Genomic DNA, 23,614 nt, shown 5'->3' with positions numbered 1-23,614 from the left:
GAATCCGCAGCAGGGGTGATACTACTAGACTTGTAAACGGATCAAATTCAACTTAGATACACCATTGCATTTATCCGAACCCAATAAGCAAAATAATTATCCGAATCTCATACAATATCCAATGGAAATCTATTGAAGGTATCTAAATTTGAATATGGAACTATATTGAATATCTGATAATTATTTGATCAGATTAGTGATTGTAGATTGTCAATTTGTAATTTTCGATTGTCGATTATTGGTTTTCGAATCCGATTTTCAAACTTTTAGATAAAATTAATGTTTAAACTTATAATTCTCCTTATTTTGGCCAATTTTCTATTGATAATTGAGGGGGTTTAGGGTGAGTTCAAGCATTTGAAAGTGAGTAAATTGCAAAACACCCCAAAAAACAGATGTCTTAATGTATTATTGTATTAACACCCCTTTCTATGTTTCATAAGCATAGACACCGGAAAGTTGGAGTTAAATTGGACGCAGCCCACAACTATCATTCAAAAAGCACGAGTGGCATCACACAAATTCTAAATGGCTTGTGGGTATTCTAGAGTATTACAAGTTAATTCAGTGGAACCAAGGGAATCAGTGCTTTTGAACCAGCGGACCCCACAAACGTATGCTTTACAAGCATATGTATTTTGTGATGCAAGTCTTTGTCATGGTTCAATTAATGGTGGTGTTGGTTACTTAATTATGGAAACGGATGGTTTGGTTTGTGCATGCTCCATACCTTGGAAGTTCAAGGATATCCAAATTGATGAGGCGATAGCTATTCGACAGAGCATTCTTGCAGCCATTGATTGTGGTTATTGACGTAATCAAATTTCTTCAGATAATGCAGTTTGTATCTCTTACCTCTTAGGGTTGGACAACTCTCAATCTCAAGCTACAAAGGATATCTTAGATGATGTATTTGTTTTAAGTTCTACAATTGATGTTTGCACTTTTGTAAAAATTCCAATGGCTTCAAATTCTTGTGCTGATGCCCTAGCTCGGAAGGCCGTGTCCACACTATGTAGGACATTTTGGCCACATTCCAATCCCTGGTTGCAGCTAGGTGTATAACACGGCTCTCTTAATAAATATTTATGTTTCCAAAAAAAAAATATAAATATATTCTGTTAATATTTTCCATTAAATCACTGTTTTGAATTGTTTTAATTCCAAAACTATCCTTGATTATATATGAAATTACCACATTACCCTAACCGGCCTGGCATGCGTCTCTCTTCTCCTTCTTTGTTCATTCCCAAAAAATCCTGAAATGCTATTGGAGAACAGTGGAAGAACAAGATTAAAACCGTATGTTTGCCTTTGTTTCCTTTTTTTTTTCTCTTTTTTGTCCCCTCGGTGTTTTAGTCATTTGGGTTATAGAGAGAATCAAGATGATCCACTATTTCCACCGCTCTCCTCAGTTTCTTTTTTCCTTTGGTAGTTTCAATCTTTTTGTGCTCGAAGGAGAGAAGTTGGAGAACATACAAGATTGATTGCAGGTTGGAGGCAAAGTTTGGGTTCCTTTGGTCTGTTCAAAAGCAAAGAAACTCTGACAATGTTTCTTAGAAGAAAAGATACTAGTGGGTATGATGATCTTTTTGTCTGTTTCTTATTTTTTTGGTAAACTGCACTTCATTTAGAGAATTAAAAGAAATACAAACACATCATGCATAAATACACAAGGTTCAAATCGAACCAATGAGCGGCAAAAGACCAAACTGTCGTACATGCAATGGACAGGGTCAGCCAGGGTAAGGGTTGGGGCAAGCACAAAATGGATCACGTCCACAAAACCCTTAGAACAAGAGCACCAAAAAAGCACCCACACCCTCAAAAGGGGACAAACCCAAAGATGATCTTTTTGTTTGTTTTAGTCCTTATCCTTTTGTTGAAGGATATAATGTTATTTTTATGTTTAATACTAATTATCTAATATAAAAAAGGACGGATGCTTTTGAAACTTAAAATAGGATATCAATTCATTAAGGACTTTTTTTTTTTTTTTTTTAAAACACATAAAATTCTCCATGGATATTATTCAATTTGATAAGTCATCATTATCTAAATCTATATCCAATTGTTTATTAGACAGATGTAAATATTTGTTGGTAAAAAAAATTATGAATTTGAACACTCTTAAACGAATATGAATGCAAATTATGTGGTGGATTTCCACTATCCATTTGTAGTTCTAGATATGGTGTGTCGTTAGTGATACCCATCGTAGGTTTATTGAAGCCGTAGAGAATGTACCAAACAATTCTTGAATAAATGGATTTTCTTTGGCATATGAGGTATTTGACTATCCTATACTACATGTGTGGAGAAGATACGTGCTTGTGAAAACCATTGGAGGAATGGGTGTTCATCAACTATGACGACTTATACGTTGGTGCTTGGGGTGGCTATGAAACAATAGGGAGTGTTAAAATGGGAATTGCTTGAAAAGGTCTAGGGTTGCCAATTTGTAGTCCGAACCGTTAAAATCGAACTAAACCGGCCCAAACCAAATCTTAATGGGCCGTAATTGGGTTGAGGGTGGTGGAGCCCGCACCAACTAGAAACCAAACCGCAACCCGTTATAACCTATTTTGTAATTTTACATTAAATAATATTTGAATTATTATATTATCATTAGGTAGTTGGTATAGACAATTAAAAAAACTAAGCATGAATTCAAAGATCAAATAGTCATTTTACTACTTAATATCTAAGTTCTTGATTTCTATAGAATGGGTGGGGTTGTTTTTTAATGGAAATTGACAAATAGCAAACTTTGCTTTTCATATAATTTTTGCTTTTATTGTAAGATACTCAATTGTTTATTCTTTTTATTTTTCTTACGTACCATAAACCGTTAGTCAACTCTAGTCTAAACCGTTAGTTAGCTCTAACCCAAACCGCACCAAACCAAAATCGGCTGAAACCGTTATTTTATTAATGGGCCGTGTGTTGAGCTATGTGTTTTTCAACCCAAAACCACTCCAAACCACAACGTTGACACCCTTAACAAGGTTTGTTTAGACAAAGTCCATTAAATAACCGACTTGGTCCCAACTAGTATCGAACCAATAGGAGCGGAGCCCGAATTCAACATGGAGTGAACAAATAATGAGAATCTGAGCACCTCTTTCGAGTGATTAATAACACTTTTTCACCACACATTATGTAGGGCCCATATGAGATTCACTTGGGGCCTACCTCCAAATTATTTTGTCATATTAAGACGTGGGACCCATACATTAAAAATATAGTTAAATTTATAAGAAAATAAATAACTACAAATTCAAAAAATATATATTTTTTTCATTTTTAAGGGTAACTTGTCTAAAAAAAATTCTTAAACTATATTTTTTAAAAAATTTAATCCAAATCAATGGGCATCGATTGAAATTAGCAAAAATTGAACTCAAGTAGACAACTTAACTTTGTATTTCACTTCCACAAAATTGTTTAACTATTAACTAGTATCTGATTTAAAATTAAAGCTACCATAATAAATCACTAGACACTAGTATAGACAATTAGTAATTGTTTAAAATAATCAACTTAAGAGTTATTTTCTAATTGTTTAGTTCATGGTTTTCCAAAAAGAATAAAAATCATACACTAGTTATTTGTTAGTTGAGTTTAATCAGTACAATAACAACATTGGATAGTTAATGAGAATGACATTTATATCTGATACCTTTACCTTTAAATTTTATTTTGAATATTGGAAGGGTCAAATAGTGGTGTTTCACAAGTGAAATGAGAAAAATAAAGAAAAAACAAAAGAAAAATAATCACAAATTAAAAAAAATTTGTGGATGTCCCCCTAGGGCCCTATGTAGCATACAAAAAATTTGCAGACTAGGGTAGTGCGATACATATCTAACGATCACCCTTGCTCCTATGAGCGGATTAGATAAGAGCCTCATCATAGAGAAATGTTGATGACAATGATAAGTCCCCAGGTACAACGCATACTTTCATAACCCAACAGGAGTTTATCTCTTAATTAGATTGAACAACCAAATAAACTGACAATTCAATCAAATCCATCCATAATCCTTTACTCAGGCAAGACTATAAAAACCCTAAATCTACACAGGGTAAAGGTAACCGAATTCTATCACATTATTTGTTATTCTTAAGGCTTTGTAGCCAATCTTATTTTTGTTGTGCGAACGAAATACTGACTTGATCTTTAGAGGCAGCCATCGATCAATCAAAGTCGCCCTGCTAATTGCAAATTTCCAAGCGGGTGAGTCACAAATTGACAACAGGGAGAACATCAGCTGGTTTGATAGACATTTTCATTCATATTAAGTAAAGGACTTGATTTTGTAAATTTAAAATTGGATCATTTTCATATGGACCTCCTGAGGTTTGGCCTATGTCATTTTTAATAAAAAAAAAAGGACACTTTGCATCTACCTCCCCTGATGTTTTCAATAAGATTAATTTGTGATTTTTATGACTAAAATACCCTCACATCTATTCTACTGTAGGATTTGCATATTTTCTTTACAATTAAATTCAATCGTAAAAATCAAAAGAGTTGGGTGTTTACTGGATTCACTCATATACTGACAACCTCCCATTACATTCAGTTGGCCGTTATATTTTAGACATGTGGATCATTCCAATCGGATGAACATAAAACATCTAAAAAATACATATTTCTAAGTATCAATTCTCTCTCATCGCCTCCATCTTCAATCCGGCGTAGTCGCCATCTCTACGTTTTTCCTCTTCAACTCCGGTGATAGTTGAATGAACTGATGGTGAATAACTCGACTTTGTTGTGACGAACCAACATCGATACATATTCCCTCAGCTGTGCAGCTTGTGGGATCGAGCTGATTGGTAGAACAACAATTATGATCACACAACCGCTCTCGATACTGACATCAGGTCCATTGTTGCTGCAAATTGATCTAGAAAAGGGTTTTGCGACTTGGAAAGATGGGTTTTGGCTGGATTTCTCAAATGCGGTTCATTTGATGACGGATTAAAATTATGGATGCAGATTCAACAAAAAAAAAAAAAGGAAATGAAAGCAAGCTGTTGATGAAATTAGTTTTATGTTCCCATTTCGAGGGGAATGCCGAACGGCAATTAGATCCATTGTGGGTCTCTGAACTTTATTCACTGTACCGTAAGGCCAATATCATTTTACCAAAGTTGCATTGAGAAATACATCGTTTTATTCATTGTCGCCGGAGTTGAAGAGGGAAAAACGCAGAGATGGTAACTACGCCGGACTGAAGATGGAGGCGATGAAGGAGATGAGAGAGAATTGAGACTTAGAAATGTATATTTTTTCAAATGGCTTTATGTTCATCTGATTAGAATAATCTACGTGTCTAAAATCTAATGGCCAACTGGAGGTAATGGGAGGGTATTTTGGTCAAAAAAATCACAAATTGTCCTTAATTGATCCTATTGAAAACCTCAGGGGAGACAGATGCAAAGTGTCCATTTTTTTGAACTAAAAATGACATGACCTAACCTCAGGGGTCCAGATGAAAATTACCTTTTAAAATTTTAAAGCTTGTAATTAATGAAGAATAAAAAGTTATAATTATAAATATACTCGTTATTTTAAGATCGTTGGATTGAGGTTCTCATACGTGGTGTAATCCTAACGGTAACTGCGAAAACAAAACCCGCTTATTGTACGGTAAAGAAATCGATTTTCCTGCGACTTATATAGGTTGAAGGCTTGAAGCAAAAGCCAAGCCGGTTATGGGGTTCACTCCGGACGAGAGAAAAACGAAAACCGAATTTGCTCTCTCGTCATATCGTGACACGCGCGTTTACCTCCAATGAATACAATTTATTCGCACGCGTGAGTTTCTGACTAACGTTCAAAGGTGGCACTCCACACGCGTGCAAGTAAACCCGGGCCGTCTTCGGCTTCACCTTCCTTCCTTCTCCAATTCCTCCATCTCTGTAGATAAATCAACATCTCCAAGGTGAGAGAGAAAGAGAGAGGATCGTAAGATTTTTCTTGTACAGCTTTTGTAACTCGCAATCGGTGGAGAGAGGAAACTCTCTGGTTCGTCTTGTTTCATAACAAAGCAAGATTTTTAAAAATTTGTCTGCCAGAAAGCGAATTATTGGGGAACGCTCAAAGGTAATTGTCGGATCATTGCTTGGGTCTGCCTTTTTTTTCCTCTTCTACTTTTCAAGACTCAATTCTGAAATTATGGCATTGTTAACGTTGGATTCTTGAGGGTTTAATTTTACTACTTGTTTTGTATGGAACGCGTGCCTTCAAAAATAATTTTTTTTGGGGGATAACCCTGGGTTTTGGAAGTCTGAAATAGGGGAGGTTTCGGGGGATTTAGATTAAGTTGTTTGCTTTCCGGATGAAGTTCAACCTAAGAGATTCATTCACTCATCTGAACTTAGAAGCATTGGTTGTTTCCTTATACTAGGGTTCGTGGGCTCTGACTATAGAGCAGACGCAGAGTTGAATAGCATGAGCACTCGTGGTCTGAGGCGGCCTTTGAAAGGTTATGTGAGGGACTCTCGTCGGAGAAAGATGGTACTGGATGTGGACCTGAATGATACACCTGTGGTTGAAGGGAGACCCATGGAGGAGCTCTTTGGAATTGGGTCACAGGGAGCACAAAGTAGCGGGCAAGGAGGGACATCGGCATCCGCTGCGACAATTGATGTGGAGGCCATTGATGACGAAGTTGTGATTTCATCGCCAAGGAGTTTTGCTGAAGTATGATTCCGTTACTATCTGTGTCTCTGTTTCTTTATTTACTTGGACTTGGTTTTCTGATATCAGCTTGCAATCTTGTAGGCTAGTAGGAACAAGTCCAGGAGGAACCATGGGGTACCTGTACTCCTTGATGAAGACTCTGATGTTAATCAAGGTAACTCAGCTTTGCCTTTTACCTTTACCCACGTGCATTCACTGGTTTTTTAGCATCTATAAATGTTTTTCTTCTTCCCACGCTTGATTGAGCACTAAAAAAACAACAAAAAGATCGACACCATAGCCCTATCCAAATAAAATGGAATTTGTTTAATGGAAATCCTTCTTTCCTTTTGATTCCAGTATAATCTCATTAGCAACATTCTTTAATACAAGTTGGCATCTCATTTTATTTTGTTAGTGTCTCTCTCTAAGTCCCACTTTCTTTGTTTTTTTTTTTTGGTAAACCCACTTTCTTTGTTTTAGAACCATATCACTAAACGAAATCAAGGTATCCTTCTAATTTATACCATCTTTTCTTGGGGCAAATAGGATCATTATCTTAAAACATGTGTAATGAGGCATACATCCATTGCCACTACTGGTTAGATTCTCTGTAGGTATGACGTTTCAGTCTTGAACAACTTATCTGTCAGACTTTGTAGTGGGGAAGAAATCTTTTTAATGATTATGATGCCTGTAGGTGACTAACTGCTCCTTTCTCTTTCCGGAGAAAGTTGTTGCAATTGAGTAAAAACTGAACGCCCTTCTTTATTCTTCTCTGCAGAATTACGACGTCCATGCATGCCTTCATAGTTTTTATGAGATCTCTCTACATATGCATTCAGTTCACCATGCATAATAATTTTTTCCCCTGGACTGAAACCTCGCCATTTACCTATTAACATGTTACCGGAATCATAAGAACTCACTTGGGTGAGTAAGCGCTAATTGTATTCACAGCCTTTCTCTCTACCACAATCTTGGTGGATATCATCATGTCTCCAAATCTTTTACCATCCACCACATGTTTCTTTAAATCATTATCCATTGCAATGCCCACTCCATTTTTTCACTTTGATCTTCCCAATACCAAAATTTAAAACCATCCATCTCTTAGCTCCATTACCCTTCTAAGCTGTCGCTTGAATGTAGGCATTATTGATCCTTCTTTTCCTCATAACACCTAACTACCCTAGACTGTTACTTGGGGTTTCAAGATGCTAATCTAATCCTAGGCTTTTGGACTAGCTTCTTTACTTGCACAGTCTGGCATGGGCAACCGTTTGAAGTTGACTTCCAAGTATATCCATATTACTTGTATAAGTTAATTATATCTTGGCTCTGTTACAGATTTTTGTTTTACGACTTCATGCCAGCAGACCTTTGTATGTCATTGTGTTTTTCTATTGCATGCTGTCTACCTTTCTTTCAGTATCATTTATGTTATTTTGTCATGTAAATAGAATAAAGAAATTGTCTACATGACTCTTGGTTTCGAAACTTATGTGGACCATAGTGGTCATCGTGTCTAGGAGACCCACATGCTTTGGAGAACAGTAAAATTAATGCAACATCAACAAGATGACCATGGTGAGCCTTGGCTCTATGGTACTGTGCCTGTGGTGGTAGTTAGAAAATGACTCAGGATTTGCCCTTATGTTAACTTCAAGCAATTCGTGAACTGTTTATGTTCAAATATGTCCAGCTATTTGTAAAATAATTTTATCAGAATTTGTTTGTGCCGTTCTATTGCCTATGGAGATGTCTGATACATCTAAGGAGGGGTTTTTTTGGCCACCTAGGCAGTATGCCGTGATGTAACCTAGGGTCTAGGCTAGTCTTCAGGATCCTCTTTTAGAGAACCAGTAGTAAATTAGGGTTTAAACCTTGCTGTTTTAGGTCTGATCTCAAGCGAATTCAATGGAAAGCAGCTTGTATTGCTCAATTATACCCTGCAGTTGTAGGTTTAGGGCTGATTTGAAGGTTCTAGGGGTTTGGGAATTAGGGGAAATGGGGTTCCTTTGTGATATGGGTTATGAAGGGATGATTTCATGGGGGAAAGGTTAGGTTGATGTTTTATGGTCAAATATAATATGCTTGAAGATGATAATTAGGATCATATGGGTACATAACCCATCCCGTGGGAGATGTAGATAAATTCGTGGAAGCTTGGGTTTGGTTGGGTTGAAACTTGGAGAGAATGTCGATGGTACTATAGGGATTTGATCCACCAAGTTTGGTGTGGGGGGGGGGGTTTGGATGGCTAAATTAAAAGATATTAAGGTTCTTGTTTTTAGGGTCTTGGGAAGTATGAAATTTCAAGAAAATAATTTTATCTTGAAAATGGACGGTTAAAATGGGGTCAAATTGGGTTCTAAGGTCACTACTCACTAGGTTTGGGGGGATGGGGTCCCTAAAGTTTGGGATAGATGTAATGGTTTGATTGGTGAAGATTTGACCTTGAAATTTGGGTCTCTAAATAAGTCTGGAAATTCGAGAAAATTCAAGAAAAATAAATTGAAGGGTGCGGTGGAAGGGGGAAGAAGAGGGAAGGCTAAGGATGGGGATCAGAATGCAGTTCTTGTAGAGAAAGGGGGCTGTTTATCAATTGTAGATAATTGGACTCTTCTGTGGCTGCTGCAGGCTTTGGAGAAGATGAAGAACTTAAGAATTGCGAAATTTGAAGAAATCTCATATCCCTCAAAAACCCAGGTTGTGGGCTTTGTTCCCCAAGTCTTCGAGTCTTATTTTTTATTCAATATCCAAAAATGATTTGCTTACAATGAGGTGGGGCTTTTTATAGCTTACAGTTGAGGGCAACCAACAAAGCCTCAACTTAGGAAACCCACTTGGACTCAACTTAGGGAATCCAATTACAAGTCAACAACCTTTAAAAAGGACTCTCAGACAACTAGAAAAGGAGTCCTCCAGATAATTCCTGAACGAAGATAACTTGCAAAATAGACAACCTACTCCTATATGGAATCCTACCTGGAAATTGGATTCCAACTGGGACTCCTACTCAGACAAAGAGTCTTCAATAACTTGTTTACCTAGGACCCAAGCTCAAAACAAGAAGTAGATCTAGACTCCTTGTAGAAAGTGGACTACAACTAGGGGGATCCCTTCTGTAACTCGGACACCTAACCAGGCTGGGACCCTAACCACTTGTCCAATCGAAAAACAAAAAATAGATGTTGGATCCTAAAATTTATTCTAAACTCAAATGCACACTTTTGGACTACCGGGGGGGTGGTGTGAAATACCGCCCTTCATATGGTTTGACTAGCCAACAGGTGCACCTTTTGGGGTTTTTGTTGGGGCTCAAAAACTGAGGTGTCCTATGGTTGCCAATCCTGGTTACATGACTTACATCATGCTGCTTTCGTAGTTAACTATTATCTTTTATATCATAATCCATGTTGCATCTGTTTTGCTACTCCAGATTTTTGTGTTTAGCCTTACATATGTACTTTTTGAATTGGTATTGTTGTTATAGGGGACCTTATTAATAGACTGAATGGTCAGAATAAGCGCAGAAGAGTTCCACCTAACCAGACTATTATCAACTGTGACATGTACATAAACTTGGAAGGCAATAACAGTGCAAAGGTATAATAACAAATAATTTGGATATTCTCTGTTCTATTCATTACTGTTGTTGTTTCATGCACTTCATTTTCTTCTTTCTATCACTTCTACTCGGCCTTTTTTTAAGAACCTCTATATATTTATCCAGCTTTACTAATATTTGAACTACCATTTATCGTTTTAGATGTGCAGATATGGTTCTTTCTTTTAATCTTGTGACATTTAGTTTGCTATCTTTCCTTTTGATTATCTATTATTATTATTATTCTTTTTTGGATGATTAAATAATTCATTACCAAAGAGAAAATATCCAATAGCACAAACAACAAGCAACCGACAAGCGAGATATAGCAAGAAAAAGCCTCAACTAACAAGCAGCCTAAGAGGCATTGAGCCAAGCAAGAATTTAAGGGCACTAATAATAGCAAACTTGTTACATAGCACAAGAGATCCAAAGCCATACTTTGCACATGGACCAACTAGCAACAATGAGCCAAGCAAGAATTTAGGGCAAACTTGATACATAGCACAAGAGATCCATAGCCATACTTTGCACAGGGACCAGGGCAGCAGCATCACAATTGCAATGGTAAGTAGCACAAGAAATAGATAAAGAACTAAGAACAGATTAGACTCCAAATAATTTGAGAGTTCAAGATCGATAGCTTTCATGGTTTTCCCCCAAAGCCAGAGAAGCAGGCAATGGCTAAACTCTTGAGTATTTGAAGCCAATCCCAGAAACAAGAAGGAAGAGAAGGAGAAACAAAGGGAGAAAGGGCTGGGAACAAATCATGGTTGGAAAAAATTCGGAGATATCAACAATGAAGGCCCTCATGGCTTCCCCCAAAGCTAGCGAGACAATTAAAGGCAAGAATCCTCAACGAACAAATTGAAACCATGAAATAGGAAGGAATGGGCAAGAGAAGGAGAAAGAAACAAGAAAAGATTCGGAGAAAGAAGCTATAATGGCCCTCACGGCTTCCCCCGACGCCAGAGAAGCCATTAAAGGCAAGAACCCCCGACGAAGAAACAGAAAGAGAAGGAGAGAAGATGAAGGAGATGAGACCAAAATAGGGAATGAAACAGAATTTGAGAGATCCGCAACAGTGGCTCTCAACGCTTTCCCCCAAAGCTAGAGAGACCACAGGAGGCAGAAATCAACAACATCCCTAGACAAAACCCCGGAAGGCCAATCATCCACATGTGTTTTTTTTTCCTTTTTCCTTCGGTCAGAGGCCAAAGAAATTTTTTTTGGCTGAGCCCGCCCCTCCAGGGAGGAGAGGAGGGGGAGAATGGATCTCAGAAACAGAGGGGAAAGAAGAGGAGAATCAAAGGGGAGAAAAAGCTACTACCAGCGGCTCTCCGCCTCCAGAAAGGCCAGACAAGGAGAAAGCGAGAGAAGGAAAGGAGACGGAGAGATGCACGGAGGAGGACCTCCGGCATCTCTCCGCCTCCATAAACGCCGATCGGGAGCAGGCCAAGCAGCAGCAGCTGCAGCAACGATCCAAAGGAGCTACAAGACGAGAAGAAGACCAAAGGAGATCGGAAGAGGAGGAGGACCGGATCTGAACAGTCACTCCTACGCAGACGCTGTCACAAACGCTTTCGCTTACAGATCACCTGAATCGAAAAAAGGAGGAGCAGTAGATCTGAAGAGGAGGAGGACCAGATCAAATGCAAACGCTCCGACACAGCCGCACTGACACAGAACCTCCGGTGCTCGCTGAACCAGATGAAGATCTGTTGCAGTCACTCGCAGAACCTCCGGCGCTTGAGAAGAGACTGCTGCAGGACCCGATGAAGTCGTCGCTGCTCGCAGATCAGAACCAGTCGCTTGCTCACCGTCGCTCCCAGGTGCAGACGCTCGCCTCTCGCCTCTCGCCGCTTGCTCGCCTCTCGCCGCTCCAGCTTCGTATTCTTATTCTTGTCATCGCAGGAGTTGTTTGATTATCTTTATCTCTTCATAAGTTACACAATGCCAATACTTGACGTGAGCTGAGTTCTCTTCTACTTGTTGGGTTTGGAATCTTTTGGTTAGAGTTTTCAATGTGTTCGCTTTTTGGTTTCATCATGTTTTGACCTGTTTCGCACATTTAGGTCATTTTGACCAATTTTACCAGTTGTTTGACTACCCTAGTTTCAATCAGTTTCAGTAGATTTACGAGGTTCAACTGGTTTGAACCAAATTTGACAGCAAATCTTATTTAGTTTTGCTGGCTGTCTAAAACCAGCCAATGTAAGGATTCTTCCCCAAAAAAATGCTTGAATATGTATAGGGAACCTCCCGACACCAGTACTATAATTGTCAGAGTGTTATGGGGATGTTTAGATTTTTTATTAGACTTTCATTTAAATCTTATTTGGAGTTGTAATTATAATTGGGATCTAACTGTGAATCCTAGTTTTAGTTTGAGTTTTTGGAGTTCTATGTCAGCCATTTCGGCTATAAATGTAATTGTAATTACTCAGTTGAGTTAGTGATTTTTGAATAAGAGTTGTTTTGAGCATTGCTAAAATGCTTAGTCTCGAGAGCGCTATTCTATTCCCCATCCCCTTCTATTCCTCAAGCAACCCTTAGCCACTTGAAAGCTTCTTCTGTTTGCTGGTCATGGTCTACACAATTCAACTTCATCAAGGATTTCATCAACCATTCAAGCTGCTACTCAAGAAGTTATTCAACAAACAGTTAGCTGAATAATCAATCACCAATATGAATCTTCTTTTCCTAATCTTCTAAATTATTAACCCTGCCATTCCCTCTTTGAACTCCATCGACAAACCCTAGTACTTCCTCAGAATAGTCCCCTATTCTTATAAAATTCTCCTCAGTATAAGGGGACTCTATCTGATTTGCAGCCCATTTTGACCATTAAAAACCCGGATTTCTTCTTTTTCTTTAGGAACCCTGGGAACCAAACTCTAGTTTGGTGTTACTTGTATTTCAGAAATCTTCCACCGCCAAAACAGCATCAGACCTTCACTGTAAAACTCTTCTACACTCACTTGACATAATCGCATATCATTTACAGCTAGGCCCTACCAAATTATAATCCCTATTTGACCTAAAATCCTATTCTTGACCTTACCAAATTTGCTAGTTCATCTTAGGCACCAATTTACCATCCACCATGGCACCAATTTTCGAACATACATACAGAGAATTTCGATGTCTGAAGTAAAAGAAGCATTAAGGAGGATGAAACTAGGTAAGACACAAGGCCTTGATGAAAATCCCAATAGAAGTATGGAAGAGCTTAGGAACCCACAGGCTAGCTTGGTTGACTAAATTATTTAATAAGATTATGAGCACAGGGAAAATGTTAGATGAATGGAGGAGAAGCATCGTGGTTCCAATTTACAAAAATAAAAGGAGATATTCAAAGCTGTAATAACTATAGAGGCATTAAACTGATAAATCATACTATAAAATAATGGGAGAGAGTAATTGAAACCCCTTTGAGACACTTAACCTCAATTACGGAGAATCAATTTGGGTTTATGTCGGGAAGATCTACGACAGAGGCTATTTTCCTAATTAGGAGACTTATGGAAAGGCATAAAGAGTATAAGAAAGAGCTACATATGGTATTTATTGACCTAGAAAAACTTATGATTGAGTTCCTATAGCGTTAATTAAAAGAAGGGTCGCAAATAAATACGTGGACATAGTTAAGGATATGTATGATGGTTCAGCGATAAGTATAAGAACAATGGGGGGACAATGTAATCAATTCCCAATTACAGTTGGACTACATAAAGGATCAATTTTAAGCCCTTATCTATTTGCACTTATGATGAATGAATTACCCAAAGACATTCAAAACGAGGTTCCTTGGTGTATGCTTTTTGCTGATGATATTGTGTTGATAGATGAGACTTGAATAGGGATTAATACCAAGTTAGAATCATGAAGAGAAGCTTCGGAATCAAGAGGCTTTAAACTAAGTAGAATGAAAACAAAATATCTAGTTTGTAACTTTAGTCATGAACTCATGATTGGGCAGACAATGAGGTGGTTAAACTTGACGATAAAGAGATTCCTCAGAGTAATTGTTTTAGGTACTTTGGTTCAATCATAAATAAAAGAGGTGACATAGAGGATATTGTTTTTCAAAGAATCAAGATAGGGTGGATGAAGTGGAGATGTGTGTCTAGGGTCTTGTGTGATCGACATATTCCATTAAAGCTTAAAAGGAAAATTCTATAGGACCGTCATTCGACTAGCTATGATGTATAGCAAAGTGTTGGGCTATTAGAAAGAATCATGTAGATAAATTTAGTGTAGCAAAAATGAAGATGGTAAGATGGGATGAGTGGCAAAACTAGGAAGGATTAGATATGGAATGATCATATTAGAGTTGGTCTAGGAGTTGCTCCCATAAGTGATAAGCTACGAGAAAATCGTTTGAGGTAGCACGACCACGTTCGACAGAGGCCTTTAAATGCCCCTGTACGAAGAAGGGATACAATCCAAATTGAAGGAGCTAGGAGAGCTAGGGGTAGACTTAAGATAACCTTAAGAGAAGTGGTGAGAAAGGATATGCATAGCTTATGCCTTGTATCTAGCATGACCTCAAACAGAACTGATTGGAGGGCAATAATCCATGTAGCGGACCCCATTTAGTTGGGAAAAGGCTTCTTATTGTTGTTGTATCTAAGACCCTAGTATCGGCTTATTGCTTTCCAATCCAGAACTACATTAACATGACATGTCAGTTTTACCCAAAAAATATTGGGTTTGTACTTGGTTCTGCTTAAAACCTGGGAAATCTCAATTTGTTGCTGGTATGAACCTGCCTTGCACCAAGTTTTAGAGCCATGCTGGGAACTAGATCCCTCTCAGTCTACCCACTCCTTGGAAGTAAACATGGGCCTAAATTTGGACTTCTTCAAGACTTCAACTCATTGCTGTGAAAAGTGTCCAATTTGTTGCAAAGTACGTCAACCTTGGCCTGAACAATTCATTGCCAACTTGCTTCTCAACAATTGCACATGGAAAACTTATGTTTGAAGATGAAAGTCATGAAGTGTTAGTTGTGTTGCCCTCTCATCATCTTCTTTCACAATCTTCAGATTCTTCATGTCCTCCTACATGAGATTGATATGGTGGGCTGCATATGTTGTCAGAAGATTCTGTACTTGGGATTATTTCTCAATTGTCAATGGCGTCCATTGTCTAATGGATAGGACAGAGGTCTTCTAAACCTTTGGTATAGGTTTGAATCCTATTGGACACGATTTCTAGCGTTAAGTTACTCCAATTTTCAGTAACATGTCGTAGTTAATAAAACTAATCTCAATGTAGTATCTCAACTGAGATTTGACGGCTTTGGCGAGTTTGTGCATTTCTGGGTGCTTTTGTCTTTATGCTTTCGGTTGACAAATGGGTACAGTGCTCCAATTTTTCAAGGGGAACTTGTTCTAGACTTAATAAACATAGTAAAGTCTTCAAAATTGAAAAGAAAAGCATCCAGTTGTTGTTTGGATTCTTTTACACCCTTGGATGGTAGTAAATGTCGAACTCATTGGCTAATATTGCCTTTTCTGCAGATTGTTTATGTGGTCTAGACATATTTGGCAGCTAAACAAGTAAACTATACAATAACTGATGAAGACACATAATATTGGATAAGTATTTAAGAATTTTTTGAAGACTTAGGCTTTTCTATACAAGCTACAAAGTATGGTGAATTGTGAAATCCATATTACATTAATACTCAGCCCAGGTACAGTCAACAATACATAAGTTATACAGAGACTACCACCCTAGTTTTCCATCTCCCTATGCCATGAACTATTCACCCAATCGATCACTTTTTAGTTATGTGGCGGACCACTATCAGCATATTCCAGTAATTTTCATTGATCATGTGGCAAAAGAATCAAGGTTTGTGTATATTTTTTTTCTCACATTAATTTGTCTTGAGGAGGTCGAGGTTTTTGAAATCTTAGCAAAATTTTGGCAAGTTATTGAACACTACAACCTATACCGCATTCCACCCCCACTTCCTTGTCGCCTTCAATATACTTGGGGTGGATGAGCTAACAGATGATTCTCTCAGCATAGTTTCCGACAGAGTTGATGTTGTACTGTGTAGTGGATCCAGTCTAACTATTACTCATACAATTGCTACATAATGCTTCCACATCAGTTTCAGCACCTCAATATAATTCATAAACTTTGCCTGTGATTGGGCAAGTAAACATTGTGCGTTTTATATGTTATGGAACCCTTCGCTCTTGGGCCAGTCCTCCTATCTCATCTAACCATGGAAGGAAAAATCGCCGAATTTCGGTTCTAAGCGAACTGAAACTCCTGGCGAGATTCGATATGGCAGGATATCGCCGATTTCTCGTGATGCATCGCAATATATCGGAAAATATTGATTTTTTCAAAATTTTTATTGCGATTTTTATGCTTCTTGCCCTTTTTAGGCGATTTCTCTCGCGATTCTATCCCAATCTTACCAATTTTATCCCAATGATTCAAGACTCAAAGGGTAATGTGCTAAATGTAATTAGGAGGAGAATCTACATAGAATATTTTCTGAATAGGAAGACATTTTATAGCAAAATCTTCAAGATTAATGAGCAATCTTACCAACTATATTCTAGTGATTTAGTCCTCAAAAGTCAACATGCCAAATGTGGTTAGTGAAGAGTATATACATAAAATAATTTATGGAAACAATTTAAATTATGAAAGGATTTTGTAATAGAATCTTCGGAGTGAATAGGTAATCATTCCAATTATGTCCAAATGATTTAAGCCTCAGAAGGTAACATGTTAAATGTGGCTAGGCTGGAGAATTTAAATGGAAATATTTATAGAAAATAATTCAAATTTACCACATATTTGCATCAAATTAAGATAGGCATCAAATTTGGGTTCAAAATGACCAAAAATACCTCCGAAACTGGGGGGCGAAAATTACTAAACTGGGTAGCGAACCCGGCAAACTGGGCGATATTTCGTTCCTTGCATCTAACATGGTCTGATAATATGGCCCTACAGTTGCATTTGCTGGAGTCCGTTGTTGAAAGCCCATGTGGAGAGAGAAATCCCCACTTTATCCTTCATTGTTGTCTATGATTCTTTCAACTGGTTGTATCTTGGTAAGGGTAGGATTCGACTGAAGGAACTCAGAAGCTGGGTCACGGGGAATAGTTGGCTAGGTGTCCAGTCAACTCGAGTGCCTTGGCTGCCTTTTTGACGATGACTTGATTTTTACCCTCTCTGACACTGTAGTTTGCCTAGATGCCATAAGAACCATATCGTGGAGGGCCGCGTCACTCTTTGGTTCCTCTTGAATGGAAACTTGGTTGCTCTGAGTCTCAACCTCTGCCAATGTGGCTCTGACTGGCTCATATCGAGCCTTTTTAGATGAATCTGTTCCTCTGCCCTTCTGTATCAAACTCTCCTTGTTCATCTCGAAAAGGTCTTTCTGCTCTCTAACTTTGCCCTTGGTTGTGCAGCCTTTTGCTGGTCATACATCCTGTGAATTTTGTCCCACGGTCACAATAGCACTCCCTACTGCAGCTGTCCTCTCTATGCATGCATCATCAAGTCATCACTGGCTTCCCTTTCTCCCTCCAAGCTTCTACCTGCCCCTCAGATGTGTTGCCTTAGCCTTCTGTATCTCAATTCTCACATGGCAAACTAAAAGCCCGTGGCTTCCTTGTCACCACCAATATGATGCCATTTCAATCTAGTGACCCCACCTCCCCCAATTCTCTCTGACATAATTGCCTTGAGATCTCTTGGCAGCAGAAAGGGGTCTCCCATGTAGCCATGCAGTGTTTTCCTTCTTTGGCCAGCATTATGCAACTCTAGTTAGTACAGTGTTGCAATATTTAACACACATATTATTAATACGCAGACCCCAAATATGGCTCCTAAACAACAACAAAGCATATCCTAATTTTCTCCCAAAAAATGATATATTTTTAGAAAAATTTAATTTACTAATTAATTAATGACCATCAATTATTTAAAGAACAATTTGTTACTTATTACATACAGGCATACATACAGCTGATAACATTTTCTCTATGCTTGCATTAATTTTCTTCATATTAAAATGAAAATATTTCCGATAGCTATTCTCATTATTTTGCATTTCTGCAATTATTTTACAAAAATTCAAATTCAAATAAAAAATGATAGTGAAGAATGCTGTCTTTTCATGCCATAGATTGGCAAATAGTGTCTAACATGTGTTAAATACGTAGTGTCTAGCCATCATATAGTACCCTTATTTTTCAAAAGTTTATAGTGGGAAAATGCATTTTTTAATAGATAAATAAAAGAATGATTGAATTACACCTAAAACAACTTGACCCTGGAGTTGTAGATCAGGCCATTCTAGCAAACATATAAACACTTGAAAAAAAAAATACCATGTATTACACTGTATTGTACAAGAATTTGAATTTGGTTTATTACCTTCAAGCCTTAAGCGTCAAGCCAATGTCTAGCTAGATTAGTTGACTTGGGCAATCCCCAAAATAGCTGTTAGGTGTTAATTGAGGTTGAAAAGTACCTTTTTCTTGGGGTGCAAAAAAACTGCTCCTTGTAGTGCTGAACTTGTGAAATGAGAGGGCTATCCACCAAAACTTGTCTTGTTCATTGTATTTGATGTATCATAGGAGTGGCGAACCAGGTTCGTTTGAAACAGTGGTTACAGTCGAAACCAATGACATTTTAGTATGGACCCATGGTTTCTTACTGAAATCTCGTGAAACTCATATCTTGGTCAGAACTTGAGATTTAGAATCTTGTTATGACCTCAAATTGTTTGAAGATTTGTGGAAAGCTGGGGCCTGGGCCTACTTATGGATCTCTTTATCTGAACCATTATGTCAGAGGATTTGAACTAGCAGCACGTGAGTCCACGAGGCTATATTTGATACCATATTTTTTAAGTTGCTGCTTACATATAGGAGAAAAGACAATCTTGGAGATCCAAGGTGAGGGTTCCATGGCTGGTATTGTGTCCACCGTGCGCTCATCAGAGTGAAGCTAAGGAGAAGAGGCAGTTTAACCAGAAAAAAAGGGAGAAGAAGGCAAGATGTTGGAATGTGGGAGGATGAGGGAAAAATAAGTAACAAAAGAAAATAGGGAGATAGTTTCAACAGTTGTCCCTCCTGCTGCTGCCACTACTGAAGCGGACATATTAAAAAAGTAAATAAACAAAAGAAAATTGGTCACATGCAGAGGAACTGCTGCTTTTGATTCTGCCACCATCACTGTTAGAAGAGTTACATACCTGGTTGCAGGAGGTCTCTGTCAGTTCTGCAAGTTGAGGTGTGTTGGTGCTTTGTTCACTCTTAATCCCCACTAGAATCACAGCACATTTGATTCTTGAAATGGAACTCAATTGGGCTTCACTCTTGGTGGATGCTTGTGTATTACCTGTTGCATACAGTTGCACATTTGTAGCACCTAATCACACACACGCACAGGGGGCATCTCAGCATGCTCTACCATGATGAGCATTCTTGAAAGAGGAGGAACCTTACCAGATGGCCTTTTACATCCTGGTGGACTTTGACTAAAAAAAAACTCTTAATTGAACTCCAGGTAAAATTTTGAGGACAGAACTGCTAGGAGTGTGGCTTATGCCAGCACTCCTATGAAAGAACACCCCAGCCTCTTGTTTTGGGGGGAGAAAGATACACACATAAGAGTGCCGACGTAGGCCATACTCCGTAGGCTAGCTATCCTGGATAGAAAACTGCTTCCCCAATTTCAATCGCAAATACTAAATATGGCCATCCTATCAATTGACAGACTTCAACCCAAAAGACACCTTTTGAGGGCTTTTTTGTTTTTTTCTCTTCCTGTTTAACCTACTGCAAATTATGTACAGCATATATGATTTCAAATTAATTTTCTTTCTTTTTTGCCTCCTAAAATACTATGTTAATTATTGTGTCTGCATCTTCCTTATTTTTCTTGTTTATCCCGTGTTAGGATTTTCCACAAGAGCTCTATTCTATGTACGGCAATGGATGCATTTTATGAGATGACTTTGTGATTGCCTTAGGTCTAGTATATTATCACTTTTGATTTCCTTGTGTCGCATGTGGTAGTCGTGCTTTGGATCCTTTACTGAGTCGTTTTAGGTTTGATCCTGAAGTGTACACAGCTCGATAAAGATCACATTGTCAAAGTGATCCATATCTGTTGCCTGAGTGTATAGGAGTACTGGCTGTCTGAACTTCTGTTTACCTTAAAATCACAATGCTGAGATACAAAACTTGCAAGTAGGATTTGGCTTGCATGTGAAGATCCTTGTGTTAGAATGGTTCTCAGGAAGAATAATGAGTTCTATGAAAGGCATCCTTGGACCCATTGATGTAAGACAAAAATTATGGTTTTGAAGGGATTTATAGAATAGTTTCAGGCTTTAGGAAGGCATGCAAAAATATGGTTGGTTGTGTTGTGTTCCTTTTTGAAATAATTACTGAGCCAGGCTTAACTTACTTCCATGCGGTTTGGGCTGCCGTGGATGGTAGATACAAAAATGGGGAGTGGGATTGGTTTGAATTTTGCTTTATTTCTGTTTTCTTTATGCAGATGCCTGCCTTGTTGAAAGGAAATCTTATATGATTTTTAGTGCGCGTTGTTTTTTTATTAACATCTTTGGTGATGATTTTGCAAGTGATTCTTTACTTGTACAAGGTGATGGATGGTGCTTGTGGATGTCTCTATGGAACATCCATCTTTGACACTGTAATTTGATTGTTATTGGTAATAACTACTAAGCTGTTTTAATGGCTGCAGAATGAGAAGAAACCGCCAGTGCCTCCTGTACCACCACCAAAGGAGCCAACCTTCAGCTGCCCTGTTTGCATGGGTCCTCTTGTTGAGGAAATGTCTACTAAGTGTGGCCACATCTTCTGTAAGAAGTGCATCAAGGCTGCAATAACAGCGCAGAATAAATGCCCTACGTGTCGGCGGAAGCTGTCACCAAAAGACACTATTAGGGTCTACCTTCCTGCTACTAATTAATCAAAGCTTATACATGCCCATCGGATTTATACAAGGTGGGAGATGAATTCTTACATTCTCTTTTCCCTTCGGTAGTTTCTATACATACAAAAGATCTGTCTGTTTCTTTTGCTTGCTTGTTCTTTCTTGTATCAGTTGATTGCAGATATATTCTGCTCAAGCAAGATTTTGGTGCTGACCGAGGTTTCGATCAGCTAGAAATCAAAATTCGGTCAAAACTGGTCAAAGGCAGGTTGAAATCCTTTATTTTTTGGATAAAACTCAACACTGTGATGGACTGTTCAAATCTGGTCAAAACCATAAAAAACTGATCGAAATTGTTGATAACTTGTCGAAACCAATGAAATTGGGTTGGTTGAAATTGGTTAATAGTTGGTGTTATTTGGTTGAAACTGCTTACGCTTCCAAAATATTGTTGAAACATGGTATATGATCATCTTGTGTCCGACTTATTTCAAACCGCGTATGGCTAGAAACTAGTTGCCTCTCATTTATCCTTTATTAGCTGAGATAGATGTAAATTGATCAGTCTCTCACTAAATAATGTCTTTCCTGTTGTTCATGTATTGATTCCGTCACAGGTGGGTTTACATCTTCAGTATAGGACGTGGTTAGCCAAGGGGATTTTGAAGCATAGCTTGGGGAAGGAACAAGGGATGAACATGAAGCTCTCAGTTTTACGTAGTTATAAATTTAGATTTAGAATTTGACTTCATTTGGTTCAGAAGTTCAAAATCCTAATTTTTGTGATTGCTCTCGGGGATGGCCTAACCTTCCCTTGAGATTTTAGTGTCATACTTTCTTTTTCAATGCAAGAAACTCTCCATTCTGTTGTAATCTTTTGTGTTACCAATTTGGTGGTTGGTATCTGGTTTGAATTGTCCTGCTGACAGCCATGCTTTGCTGTATGGGTTGCTCTTCCTTTGCTCTCTCCTCTTAACTCTGACCAGCAGAATTCCCTTCATCCCTAAGTACAAAACCTTATTAGGATTCAGGATTCTGGCTTGCTCTGCATTGGAGAGAAGCTTGCCAATGATTCAGTCGCTATGACTGTGACAGCCTTTTTGAGGGTATTTAGGCATCCTTATCTCCTTGTATCTGATCCCTTTTAAGGGGGAATTCCGAACATATCATTAGTAATGAGCAATGGTGGGGTTGATGAAGGTGTAATTTGCTGTGTTGAAACTTTTTGAAGTGTTTCTGTGAAGAGACTTAAAAGACATCTACCTGTTGAACATAACTTGGTTGTTTTAAAATGTTTAAGCTAGCATGGTTATTCCTATCAAAAACCATAAAACGTATTAAGACTTTGCTTTGCTACAGTATTAATAGATAGCTTAAATCTGACATTACAGGATTTTTGTTTGTTGTTGTGTGAGTAATTCTGGTGCGGTCCTTATGTCGTGATACTTGACATTTTAGAAATTCAAAGATTATAATCTTCCCCATCTTTGTAAAACAACAGTTGAATTTCTAGAGTGTCTTGCATTAAGATAATCTCTTGTGCGGTAACAAATAAAGTTTCATCATTATGCGTGTCAATCAAAACTCTATGGTTTGTTCTTCTTCTTTCTTTTAGGTAAAAGAAATCTATAGGCTTTGATCCCCTCTTCACGGGTCAATAAAGCATTAAAATCGATCCAAACTATAACAAATGATAGGTCAATTCAACCCTAAAAAACAAAAAATGATAGGTCAAGGGATCAGAAAACCAATTTCATATTGGAAAAAGAGCAATACACCTTGGACTTCACAGACTATTTTGTTCATGGCCTTTAGATTCTTTTTTAATGATACACCTCAATTGGAATTTATTCTGTTATGTTTACACTTCTACTCTTGGATGAAGTGAATCATTTGAAAGAGAGCTTCAGACATTGTGTATTTATGCATCATCTCAGAGAGAGCTCCTACCATAATTTTTTTCTCTTTTCTCTTTTTTTACTTGCTCAATATCATTTTCTAACAATTTTTTATTTTGACATGTTAAACTTATTTTTCATTCCATAATTTATTTTTGACAAAATTCATCAAACCATCCTTCATTCTTGACCAATAATGAATTCTTGTACTTATTTCTTTTAAATAGGTATAATAGAGAATGAGAATTGATACAAAAAAGAGCCTAAAATGCTCTTGATGATAAGATAAAATTAATTCTGTTAAAAATATTTATTGTATTTCAAAAGTAATAGAAAAAAAGAAATTAGTCTATCCTCCCCAATTTTCAATCTTGATTTTGTGCTGCTCTCTCTATTCTTCTCATTCCTTAACCTCGTCCCCAATTTAAAATTAACAAAAAAAAACTT

At 37.8% G+C, this 23,614-nt stretch overlaps 1 protein-coding gene across 1 annotated transcript; it reads left to right on the top strand.

The window, feature by feature from the left end:
- The first annotated feature begins 5,778 nt into the window (after window positions 1-5,778).
- On the top strand, window positions 5,779-23,339 carry LOC149010371 (RING/U-box superfamily protein). The gene is made up of 6 exons (XM_089160903.1): window positions 5,779-6,118; window positions 6,423-6,718; window positions 6,800-6,872; window positions 10,197-10,309; window positions 21,078-21,340; window positions 21,887-23,339. The coding sequence occupies exons 2-5, from the start codon at window positions 6,467-6,469 to the stop codon at window positions 21,303-21,305; spliced, it is 666 nt and encodes a 221-aa protein (XP_089017029.1). The 5' UTR covers window positions 5,779-6,118; window positions 6,423-6,466; the 3' UTR covers window positions 21,306-21,340; window positions 21,887-23,339.
- The last annotated feature ends 275 nt before the right edge of the window (window positions 23,340-23,614 follow it).

Source organism: Hakea prostrata, chromosome 7, assembly GCF_041222555.1.
Source record: "Hakea prostrata isolate BN-2017 chromosome 7, UWA_Hpros_2, whole genome shotgun sequence".
Classification (NCBI taxonomy): Eukaryota; Viridiplantae; Streptophyta; class Magnoliopsida; order Proteales; family Proteaceae; genus Hakea; species Hakea prostrata.
The sequence above is the reverse complement of the archived record's forward strand: the minus strand, read 5'-3'. Positions and strand labels throughout refer to the sequence as shown.